Source organism: Echinops telfairi, unplaced genomic scaffold, assembly GCF_000313985.2.
Source record: "Echinops telfairi isolate 266 unplaced genomic scaffold, ASM31398v2 ScPeMD7_655;HRSCAF=1070, whole genome shotgun sequence".
NCBI lineage: Eukaryota > Metazoa > Chordata > Mammalia > Afrosoricida > Tenrecidae > Echinops > Echinops telfairi.
In genome coordinates this window covers 12,255,352-12,267,452 of record NW_022104553.1, presented here as the reverse complement: position 1 = coordinate 12,267,452, position 12,101 = coordinate 12,255,352, and the positions used below count along the sequence as shown (strand labels likewise).

The 12,101-nt window shown below is 59.0% G+C and overlaps 1 protein-coding gene across 3 annotated transcripts in view; it reads right to left on the bottom strand.

Moving 5' to 3' along the window:
• Positions 1-12,101, bottom strand: part of SYNGAP1 (synaptic Ras GTPase activating protein 1) — a 23,522-nt gene that overhangs the window by 6,202 nt on the left and 5,219 nt on the right. For 2 of the 3 annotated variants that reach the window (XM_045292608.1, XM_045292609.1), the window contains exons 3-13: positions 8,052-8,143; positions 7,527-7,648; positions 5,382-5,535; positions 5,054-5,152; positions 3,450-4,073; positions 3,187-3,331; positions 2,895-3,039; positions 1,269-1,505; positions 945-1,146; positions 686-864; positions 35-76 (exon numbers count right to left, since the gene is read on the bottom strand). In XM_045292608.1, coding sequence (XP_045148543.1) covers positions 35-76; positions 686-864; positions 945-1,146; positions 1,269-1,505; positions 2,895-3,039; positions 3,187-3,331; positions 3,450-4,073; positions 5,054-5,152; positions 5,382-5,535; positions 7,527-7,648; positions 8,052-8,143 — 2,041 coding nt within the window. The remainder of the gene's footprint in view (positions 1-34; positions 77-685; positions 865-944; positions 1,147-1,268; positions 1,506-2,894; positions 3,040-3,186; positions 3,332-3,449; positions 4,074-5,053; positions 5,153-5,381; positions 5,536-7,526; positions 7,649-8,051; positions 8,144-12,101) is intronic. The other variant, XM_004711833.3, reaches the window with a different exon arrangement.

The following is a 12,101-nucleotide window of genomic DNA, read 5'->3' as shown; positions in this document are numbered from 1 at the left end:
GGAGGACAGAGGAGAGAGGAGGAGAGCCCCTCACCTGTTGAGGCCTCGAGCCATGAAGGAGTGAAGGTCGATGGAGCTGGAGAGAGATGGAAAGAGGGCAAGCACAGACCAAGAGCGGGAGAGAGGTGGGCAGGCGAGGCGTGAATGAATAGAGGGAGGGGAGGGCGGTGGGATGGGGAAGGAGACACAGGCAGGGGAATCAGCAGGTCGAGCGGCACAGCAGCAGCAGCAGCAGCAGCAGCCGGGGACTCAGGCACCGGGCCAGCCCAAGGGCTGCCCTGCTGTGGAGCAGGCTCTGCTCCCAGGGCTACCTCTCTAAGTGCTGGCCCAGGGAAGGCTCAGGAGGCTCTGGTGGCGGGCAGGGCGGTGCTTATTTACCAAGTAGGGCCAGAGGTGTCTGACTGCCATGCCCACCTGACTGAACCAACACGTGCCTGCTGAACTAGAGCCTCAGATAGTGGGGGCCCCTCCAGCTGGAAGCCTCAGCCCCTCTGCTGGGGCTCCGATTGCCTTGCTCCGTGACTCTACAGGGCTCCCCACCTGCCACCGACTGTACTGCCTCCTTCCCATTCTTCTCTGAACAACCTCCTTCTAGCCCAAGAAAGAGAAGCGGGGGGTGGGTGGGCAGGGGGCCCAAGATGGATCTCTGGGACAGGCAGGCAGGCAGGAGCTCCCAGGCGCTCACCTGTTGAGGTCCCGCATCATGTAGCCCTGCATCTCGGCTGATGGACCCCGCAGCACCATAGGCTGAGGCCGGGCCCGCTCGCTCTGGCGGCTCGGCTGCCGTTGGATGTTAGGGTTCCTCAGAGCCGTGCTGATGTCGTTGAGGAGCCGGGGCAGGGGGCCCAGCTTCAAGAGGGCTTCCTGGAAGGGGGAGGGTGTTACCTGAGGCCCCAGGAGCCTCTGCAGACATTTGGGGACGGGGCAGAGGGGCATTGGCTGACCTTGCTGAGCTGGGGCAGCACCTCCCAGAGCAGGGCATGCAGCGTGGAGAGCTCTCGGCCCAAGTCGATGTAGCCCTCAAAGCTGCTGCTGTTGGTCAGTGTGTCCAGGTTAGAGATCTCGTACAAGAACTGCTGCATGGAGCCCCACTCCAGCTCCAGAAACTCGTTCATGAACGCCAGGGAGTCCTCCTTGGACGTGAACCTCCAAGACAAAGGCAGAGACCCGTCACACACGGGGGAAATGCGCACACCCACCTCCAGGTCCCTGAAGGCCCGCAGACGGACCCTACCCCCACCCCAGCCCCGGCCGGAGGCCTCCCTCACTTGGAAAAGTTGGCCAGGTTCTGGATGACCTTGGCGATGAGTGTGAGGGTCCGCGAGGTCTGCTCGTCTGGGTACTCCTGCATGAGCCCAAAGAGACTGGGCGACATGACGGCTGGGCAGAGGAAGCGCAGGAAGAGCGAGGCGCTGATCAGCCGGTCAGCGATGTCCTCCCGGCCTCGCTCTGCGCAGCGCAGTCGCCAAGACGCAAACACCTCTTTCAGCTCCCTCGGGAAGACGCTGAGGGAAAGGGATGGGAGACAGAGAGAGAGAGAGAGAAAAGAGAGACCGGGACTGAGCCCCAGAGACCCTCAGCTTCCAGGGAACACGCTGAGGGGGTGGTAGGAAGTGCGGGTGTGGAAACAGGTGAGAGAGACCTGGAGGGAGGGCCGTGGCCAAGGGGACAGACAGAGCAGGGAGAGAGAAACAGAGGGGGCAGAAAGAGGGAGGGAGAGAGACACGTGGGGGAGCGACAGAGGGCGTGTGCGAGAGAGACAAGGAGAGGAGGAGAAGAAAGACAGACGCCAGGGAGAGACAGAGATGGGAGAGAGATGGAGGGTCACTTGAGGTACGGGGAGCTCGGACCCCCCAACTCTTCTGGATTCCAGGAAAATGGGGATGGAAGGTAACCCAGGCATGATCCCCAGTCCCGAGAGCGGCTCACAGCTCACTCCCCCGCCTTCCCGTCCCACTGACACCTTAAACTTGACTTGTGTAAAATGGAGCTCACCACCGCCCCCACACCTCCAGCTGGCTCCTCCTCCTCCTCCCCGACTCCCCTGGTCCCGTCAATGAGGCTACCCATCTCCCAACTACCAACCCCATGGCCTCTTGAGTCATCTCCTTCCCACAGGCAAACCCCCTCCTTTCCAAGCAGCTGAAACGCGTGCGCCTGCTCTCTGCCCCACAGGATCTTCACAGCAGCCCTCTGTACATGCCGTGTGTCTGTCCCCACCACTGTCCTGACTCAGGATCTGAGCTCCACCTGCACCCATTAACAACAGCCCCGAGTTGGCCTGGACTTCATGCTTATTCCTCTAGTCCCTCTCTGAGCCTGTTGCTTATGGACTAATCTCCTCCTCCATAATGGCTCCTGGACTGGTGCCTTCAGCGGATCCCATGACCAACTGATAAAGCTCCGACCCTTCAACCCTGCAGATTCTAACTCTACTCCACCTGTCTACACATCTCTCCGGCCACGTACTCCATTCAACCTGTCCTCACCGCTGTTCCCCAGAGCCCCTGGGCCATCCCAACTGCCCACATGCACCTTCTGAAATGCCTTCCTGGCCTACCATGTCCATGCTTCAGAACCTGTCTTCAAAGCCCAGCCCAGGGGAGACCGCGTCCAAAGTCTTCCTGGCCTAAACTGATCCAAGCGCTGCCTCCTCTGACCTGCTGCTGCACCCAAGAACCCCAACCCGGCGCTGAACGCTTGACTACAGCTGCCCTGCCGCTACCTGTGCCATGGAGACGAGGGCTCGACGCCCTCCAGCCTTTCCTGCTCATGACACCCAGCACAGCCCTTCATCCCAAACCCAGTCTTCCTCGGAATGGACAGATGGATGAACAGATGAACACACGACCCGCCCCCGCCCCCGCCCCCTAGCCCAGCGTTCCCAGTCTCACCAATGGGAGTTGACCACCTTGCACAGGGCCAACTCACAGCACATTCGCAGGTTGGCCTGGTGCTCTGCCAGACTGGACGCCGTGCACTTGATGGGGTCCACCTCACAGTTCTCCTCAGACTCATACAGAGCACGGATGAACTCCCCTGGGGGGGGGGGGCGGCACAACAGAGGGGGCGCGTGGTTTTCAAGGGCAGGGGCAGGGGGGCTGCCTGGTGTGTGGGCACTGTGGACTCGAGTCCCGGGGCCTGGGTGGGTTTTCAGAGGAGGAGGAGCTGAACGTGAGGTCGTACCAATAGCATCCTTGAGGTATTTCTGACCAATCAGGCGCATGTACTCTTCTATGGCTTTAGTGGCGAGCGTGTTCTCTCGGAAGATGAGGTGCTCCCGCTCCATGAACCGGTCCACTTCAGACATGGCCATGTCTGAAAGGAAATCCTGCGGCCCAGGGGCATTCCAGGGTTGGCCTCTGCACAGCCCAAGCTCAGGAAGACAGTGCCCTGTCCCCGCTGCCCCTCCAGCAAGGGTGCGCTCCTCCCGAGGACCCTGCACTCACCTTGGCCTTGCCTGTGCTCTGCAGGATGTGAACCAGGGCGCTGGCAACCTCCTCCTTGCCCTTGACATTCAGGGCGGGCTCCAGCACAGCACACAGCATCCGATAATGGTTGGTGACATATTCCGCAAACTCTTTATATAGCTCCATGGGCAGGATGCTCATTGTTTGGTAACGTGCTTTAAGTCTCACCGCTGGGCACCCTCCTTTGCCCTTGCCCCCTGAGCCTCCCCCAGAGCCGCCTCCCCCTCCTGCCCCCACGCCCCCGGACCCCCCACTGCCAGTTGGCAGGGTTACAGGGTACCATTGCTCTGTGAAGTGGCGCCCAGCCAGCGTGGCCACAGGCACAGTCACCAGGCCAACGTAGCCCGCCTTGTCCTTCTTGCGCTTCTTGTCCGAGTCACGGTACAGATGCAGCCGGAGGGCCCGGACGGCTGGCAGGTTGTTGAACTCAAAGTGCTCACCCCAGAAGACCGTGTCCCCTGAGGCTGCGCGGGGCTTGGAGGTGGTGCGCGCATACAGCATGTCATCGAGGCACAGCTCACAGTAGTACCGCTTCTTGGGAGGCAGCTCCCGGGCCTCTATGATCCACAGCTTGAGCACGTTGTCTACCCGGCGGCTGTTGTCCTGGCAGGGGGCGGGGAGGTGGCCAGGGTGGATAGGAAAGACAGAGAGAGGGAGAGAGAGCCCAAAAGCAGAGGGACAGTGAGCCGTAAGAACGTGGAACAGAAGACATACACAGTGAGAAGAGGAGCTCACGTAATACACCACAGAATCCGTAGTGGAAAGGAGCTTAAGAGGTAGAATGAGAAACCGATCAGAAATTGTGAAAATGAAGAAGAAACAAAATTTCACGTACTGGGTAAGGCCTGGCAGTCGGCATGAAAAGGCCCAGGGGAAACAATTGGCCACAGGCTCACGGTGAGGGTCAGGGGCTGCTGCAGTGAGTTAAAAAGAGCAGGTGGGGGCGCACTATTTGGGTTGGATGGCATCTGGCACTAGTTCTTGAAGGAGGACGCTGAGAAATGAAAGTGCCCCCAGAGGAAGGTGCCTGGGACACAGAGCTTACAGGAAACTTCAGAGAGCCTCGCTGGCCAGGTTGGGCGCATTTCTCTTGGGAACTAAAGAGTCCTGAGAAGGACACAGACATGTGGAATCTCTGAGCCAAAAGGGGCCTTAGCGAGATCATCACGTCCAACCCACTCCCACCAGTGTCACAAGGGGCAGCCGAGGCCCAGGGACCTAGTTCGCTGACAGTGCCTGTATCCACTAAGAGCTCTCACCCAGAAGCTGGCTGGCCACCTGTTGGGGTGTTAGGGAGGCCTTCTTGCCCAGAGGGAAGCTAGACCAGGGGACTTCCAGAATCCTCTCAGCTTAAGTATGATCTCTATGGTACCAAAACCGGACCAAAAGATAGCAATGGGAAGACAAAGTAAGAAGAAGTAAGGGCTCAGAGAAAAACAGGGGGCATCCCCTGCCCCTCCGAGTCTTCCCCACCTCTGCCCCACTCCTGGGGCTCACCCTCCTCTCTAGGGCCCTGGCCTCCCTGGTGGGTGGCTCCCTGTTTCCCCAGGTCACACCGCCTTGGCCCCTTCACACCTCAGTACCTTGTTGGGCTTGACTGCCCGCTGCAAGTTCTCGATCCACTTGTCCCTTTCGGCTGCAGACCGACAGGCAAAGCATTTTGTTCCTGAGGATGTGGTTACCTGGAAGAGGACACGGGGCTGAGTTGAGGGACGAGGCTCCAGAGGGGAGTTGACTCCTAAGAACTAGAGGCTCCACCACCATCACCTCCTCCCGGATCCAGTTTCTCCTTCCTCCTAGCCCCTGGAGTCTCTGCTTCCTTGACATCCCGACCTGTGGCACTTGCTCCAGGCTTCTCTGCCTCCACCTACCCCCGCCTTTTGGCCCTCCCCAGTCTACAGGGCCCAGTACCTCAAAACAGAACTCCTGGCCCAGGATGGAGCTGTGCACAGGCTTAATAATGGAATCTTCATCCAAGTTGAGCTCCAAGGCTTCCGCTGCACTGCTAGGACTCAGCAAGGACTCATGGGAGTGTGACTCCTTAAAGCTCTGCATCAGCCGGGCCCTGGCAGGGAGAAGGTTCCAGAACAATGGTCAGGCTCCACCGCCCCCCACCCCCCACCCCCAACCCCCTCTCATCGTTTACACACACAGGGGCCCTGCATCAGCACTCTCTGGGATAGAGGTGTGGAGAAAGGGTTTCCTGAGGCCCCTTCTCATACAGATATTGACAGCAATGCCACTTCTCCCTGGGGCAGGGAGGATCGCAGCCCCTTGTTAAAGAGCCCTCCTCAGTGCAGTGCTAAGGACTGGGGGTGCCTAGAGGGTCGGTGGCAGCAAGTGGACAGAAAGAAGTGAGCCTGGGGGACTCCATGGAGACTATCAACAGAAAGGGGAAACGGAACGCCGAACCCACTGCCATCCACTAGGCTCTGACTGCCAGGGACTCTGCAGGGCAGCGGAGCACTGCCCTGGACGTGTCTGAGACTGTCAGCCTTAGCGGAGGAGCCAGCCTGGCTTTCTCCCTCCGGCTCGCTCTGCTGACCTTGTGGTCACTGCAGTCCCACGTGGAACCCGTGGAACCCGCTGCAGCTCCAGGCTCCATAAGAGAAAAGAAATGGCAGTAAAAACCAGAAGTGCAGCAGAGATCGGAAGTTGGTCCAGCCTGGGTCTGGCATGCAGCTAGTCCCACCGAGCGACAGTGAATGATGAGAGGGGTAAGTGGATGAGTGGATGCAATAGGAGGACACCCACTTCGGTGAAGGCAGGGAGGGTGAGCCCCGAAGAAACGGGCAAGCTGTGGGCAGGGGAAGAAGAAGGAAGACAGACTGAGGAAGGGGCTGCGGAGCAAGGCGACGGACGGACAAGCAGCAGCAGCAACGTGGAAGACAGCTACTCGCACGCAGGGAGGAGGAGGCTGGGAGAAGACGGGAGAAGACCAGAGGGCTGCTAGAGCGTGAGCGAGAAAGGGGGATGAGACATGAAAAGCCACTGCAGGGGAGCGAGCCCCAGACCCAGGGGCACAGTGGCTGGTAGCCTGCGGAAGGAATCGGGGGATGGTAGGGGCCTAAGAGTAGAGAGCAGTAGAAAGCGGGAGGGGAGCTGGGTGTGGGAGCCTCCCTGAAGCTATTTATAGCAGCCCCGTCATCGCTCGGCTGCCGTCAGCGCGACGCTCCCCCGGCCCCCCCCCCACCCCCGCGGCCAGGAATACCATGCCCTTACCCACCACCCCCCTCCGCACAGGCCCCAAATACAGCTCTGGCGACATGGGGGGGGGGCCAAAAGAAGGTGTGACTCACCTTACCCCAACCTCCCTACCTGCCCAATCCTGGGGGCGGCCAGACATAGGGGAAAGGGAAGATGGGGTTCTCCCTGGGGAGTGATTTGGTAGAGGGAAACCCTGAGGGACCCCCAAGAAGCAGCTAACACTGGCAATTGTCAGGTCTCCTTCAGTCCCAGCTGCAGGAACGGAACCCACTGGCTACTTCCCAAGTCTCAATCCCGGTTGACCCCACACCCTCCTGCTCCCGCATTCTGTCCACCTGAGGCCCCTGCCCTCCTCCACCCCACCTCTGTTGCCTTTTATACAGTCCCTTCTCTAGCCTGAGCCTCCATCCTTTAGTACCCAGCCAAAGCCCAACCTGCTCCCCTGGACCCCCAGCCCTTTCCAGCAACCTTCCACCTGGATCAAATTACTCCCTCCAGCACCAGCCCCCCACTCTTCCAGATTCCTCACACAGTCCTCCTTCCTCCTAGGGGGCTTCCTCACCCTGCTCCTCTAATCCTGGGCTGGGGCCCATCCTCCATCAGCTCAGAGAATCCCTCCTTGGCTTCACCTTCAATCCCTTCTTGCTTCCCTCTCCATCCAACCCACATCCCACCCCACCCCATCCCCCATCCCCTGCACCCCTGTCCGGCTGGTTACAGATCTGGCCAGCTCGGCTCCGTTCTGTCCTCTGCCCCGTAACATCTCTGCACCCACCCGAGTCCTTTCATCTCCCCATCTCACTTCCGAGCCCCCCACCCCGTGACCTCACATGCTCCAGCCCCAGTTACCGGTCATGGTCAGCACTTCGGAAGCGAGGCAGGATCTGGCGGAAGCTGCTGGTCCGGTCAAGTTTGGGTTGCGACTTCGTCCGTTTGATGGAGCTTTTTAGCCGCCGGCTCAGGAAGCCTTGCTGGGAGGGAGATGGGGATGGGGTGGGTCGGGGCCAGGTCAGTTCTACCTACTCGCCCCTCCGTTGGTGGAGAGTCCCTGGTCGGAGGTGAGTCCGGGAAATAAGGGAGGCCGCCAGAGGCAAGGCAAGGGTTTGTGAGCCCAGCTACCAGTGTGTCTTCCTTCGCTCCCACGGGTGCGAGCGCACACACAAACACACGCACCAGCCTGGAGAAGGGGGGTGGGTGGCTGGTCGGAGAAGCAGGGGGGCAGAACCCAGAAGGGGAAAACTGAAGGGTTGGGAAGGCACACATTCTTTTCTCTCTCTCTCTCTCTCTCTCCTCCTGCCCTCCTCAGAGTCCAAGGGGGCTGGAGAGGAGGGGAACCAGCTGAGCCACATCTGGCAGGCGCCTGCACTCACTCACCGAGGGACGGAAGGGTGCAGCGGGGGCGGCCTCCATGCTGTACTGCTTCCCCCCTGGGACGCTCTTCCTCCTCGAGCGACCCAAGTGGTACTCTGGAGGGGAGGAAAGGGTCAGAGGGGAAGCTGGCGTGGAGGGGGGGAGGGGCTCACCCTTGGCCCAGCACATCCTCCCCACCTCCCTCTGCCCCAAAGCTCTGGCCTCACCTACCCCCCGGAAAACAGCAGGAAGAGCAGCGGCGGTGGAGAGGCTGGTGGCGCCGGGTAGGAGGGGGCAAGGAACCCGAGCTGGAGCCCCCCGAAGGGGAGGGGGTGGGAGGCCTTAGGCCCATGACTGGGCTGGGCAGTCAGCAGGGGGACATGGCTGGGAGGGTTAGTAAAACCCTGGTAATAAATGACCACCGATGCAGGGAGGCTAGCTCCCTGACACCCCTGCCCCCCTGCCAAGAAGGGGGTAACTGGGGGGAATGATGGGTCAAAAGTCATTGCCCACAGAGAGGCGATCCTCTATTCCCAGCGGGATACATCTTCGACCTGCTCCCCCTTCCGGGAACCCCTTTCACTCCAGAGTGCCAAGGCTGTTTCATGAGCCCTCCCGAGAATGGAGGGGGAGTCCTAAAAGGGGCTTGGGAGAGGCGGCCTTCAGGAAACCCAAGGGAAGGGCAGAGAGGAAGGGGTCAGTTCCACGTGCAACGCAGTGGCAGGCACGCCAACGGGAAGAGGAAAGGGGGAAAGAATGCCAAGGAGTGGGGGGCCTGGCAACGGGGGCTCTGGGGACCCCCAAGTGATGGTGGGGGGTGAGGAGGCTGGAAGGTGAATGCGGATGAAGCTCAGCCTGGCTGAGTCTGGAGCGGTGATAGCAGAGGCGGATTTAGAGAGGCTGAGGGGCTCCAGGAGACTGAATGTGGGGGGGCTGCCCAGCTCCGGTGCCAGCTCCAGAATGGCTGCCCAGGTCTGGGCTCCCCCTTCAGCCCCACAGTCACCACTGCAGCCAATTGGGGGGCAGGTGCTGCATCAGGGGCGGGGCCACCATCTCCACGGCAACAAGAAGCTACTGGCTTGGAGGTGGGGGGGTGGGGTTGAACGGTGGTGGACCGGAAGAGCTGCCTGTTAACCCTCTAAGTGCTGGTACAAGGGAGGGCCACAGTTTCATTTTCACAGTCGGCTACCAGAATTACAAATTGCCCTCGAATTAGCCTCTTGTAACCTACAAAGCCCAAGGGTCAGGAGATTTGCCCACAAAAGTGTGCATTTCCACAACACAGGAACCCTCATCCGTTCCCCAGGAACACGCATGTGGAGCAGAGACACAGACACTGAGCTGTGGGGGGCGCACGGGTAAGGGACAGACAATACCAACGAGCAGGAGGGAGCTCAAAATAATGAGGAGCTTGGTACTTATGGATCCCCGGACGGTACACATGGCTAATGTGTTTGGCTGCTACCCCAACCGTTGGTGCCTCAGAAGAAAGGCCTGGTGATCGGAAGGCCAAAAAAAATCAGCCTTTGAGAACGCTCTACTCCAACACACCTGGGGTCACCATGAGCTGGACAGCCCCTCCATGGCCACGGTTTAATTGACACGTGCTTAGGAGACATGCAGACAACTGTGAGTGCAACACGGGCAGAGCCGCACACCCTGCAGGATGCAGGCTTGGACATGTGTGCACACTGCAACAAGGGGCACATACTTGGACCCAGACACCCACATGAGAGCTGCCAGTGTGGACTTGTAACCCAAGTCTCCAGGCAGCACAGGATGGAAATGGACATTAACCTTGACACACACATGGGGGGGGGGGAAGCTTAAGGGGAGGGGGCACAAGACTTCAGAAAGTTTGTGGAGATATGGAATGAAAAGATAATGGACATTTTCCATGAGCTTTCTAAAGCCCCCTCCTATAGCCCCAACATCAGGAGGATGTCAGTTTAACCCCTGCAGTGCATACGGGAACACACTGTCAGCCCGACTGACACCAGAGCACCCCAGACCCCGAAAGCACAAGTATCCTCCAGTCATACCAGGAATTCCAGCACATCCACCCTGACTAGGGACAATCCTATCTACCTCCCAACACAGGTGCCACCGGAGAGTGACTGCCACCCGAGACAAGAACAAGGACAACATGTTAATTACCCTTCTGTGACACTGACTGCTGCTTCTAAGGGTCATCTCTTTCCGACTCACAGTTATCTGTACTTCTCAGGTATGGCTGCCTCCATCTCATTGCAGGGAACCTAGCTCAGCCATCATTTTCACAGGCAAGCGCCCCTGACCAAGTCTAACTTCACAGCCATTACGATTTGCTTTGGAACTAAGGTATTAACACAAGGAGCACGAGTGTGCCAAGGGTCTGCCTGGCTCAGGAACTGAGAACCATGAACTCACACATAAGTCACAGGTACACGGGGGCCACACACACATGCTTACAAAGACTCTCACTGCCGCAAGGAAAATAGCAGAAACACTGAGGAACTGGGGGGGGGGGGCAGAGTGACAGAAACACAAGACATCCTGTTATTAGCGCTGCCTGCAGAGACATGCACAAAAAATACATAGCATGCCCATGAACAGACACAGCAAACCTGATACCCATGCACTGTGATCCTGGGTCTCCACAGCCCACGCCCCCACAATGTGTACACGCATGCACACACAGAACAGCCACCTACACAGCCCCGTAACACAGGCATTATGCATACACCCACACATGTACACACCCTGTGTACACACACAATTGCACTCACACACACACATAGCAAGGGCTTCGACTCCCGCCTCTCCAACCTCTAATCTGATCATCACCCAAAGAATCTCTCTCTGCCTCCCAAACCCCACAAATCCCTAACCTTCCTTCTGGACCTTTCTTTTTCTCCACACCCACTAGCCTCTCCTCAAGGGAGCAAGGGGCAGCGGGGGCAGGCTGAGAGAGAGGGCTAAGGTACAGGATTGCACAGAGAGTTGGAATAGGGGGCAAAGCTCTGTGCTGGGGGCAGGAACTTTAAATGACAATCTCTGCCATGGTAGGGTCCACTGTGAAGCAGCCCGAGTCTGAGCGGCCTTCCATAGCCAACCAAGCTTGACCCTACAGGACCTACATGAATCCACTGCCCTCTTCAATCTTCCCTCCTTTCTTCTTGCAGAAAGAAAAGGCCTCCCCCAGGCCCCTTCTTCTACCATAATCTTTACCCAGTTCCCTACTGTAGACTTTGTTAGGCCCTCTGCTCTCCTCTAAATCCAGCCCCAGTCTGTCTCCCTGGCTCGCTCTCTCCTCTCCCTCAAGTCTTCTCCTCTCTTTCTGTCCCACTTTTCCTCTGAACCACACGCCTGCCCTTCTTGGCTTTTCTGCTCCTACCCCCGGACCAAGCAGAGGTTCACCAGCGCCTCGCCCAAGGGTACTGCATGCAAGGTAGCATTCCAAGAACACACACTCTTGCCCCCCACAACCACCACTCACACACCACCCACATCCAGACACGCCCTGGACACCCATGCTGGGATTGACACCGATCCTCGGGCCAATGGTGGTACATGCATGCAAAGACACACACCTGCCAGCAGGGACACGGAAAATCTTGCTCATGCAGCCACACATCCCCATATGCAGGAGGTGAGCCCTGGTCAAAGATATGCCTGCTCAGGGTCAGGGGTGACATGGTCCAAGCACGGCCTCGGACTGCCCCGAGCCAGTGGTCAGCTCAGCAGCCCCTAGACAGCAACCTGGCAGACAGGACATGGCAGGGCACATTTACACTCGGTTGTCTGCACATGTGTGCACGAGGAACTCGGGCTCTTGAGTGTGCACATGGCACCGACACATAGGGAACACAACCATGGATACACACACACACACACACATACACAGGCGGGCATATGGGTTGCCCCTTCCACGGGGGAGGTCCAAGACCCTCCCCACCAGCCGCCCCCGCGCGATCGAGACCCTTGCCTCCACGAGAACGACCCCCGAAACCTCCCGACCTCCACAGCCCCCCTTCGGTTACCATAACTCCCCCCACTCGGAAGATGCAGCGAGAACATGCGGAGGGAGCAGCT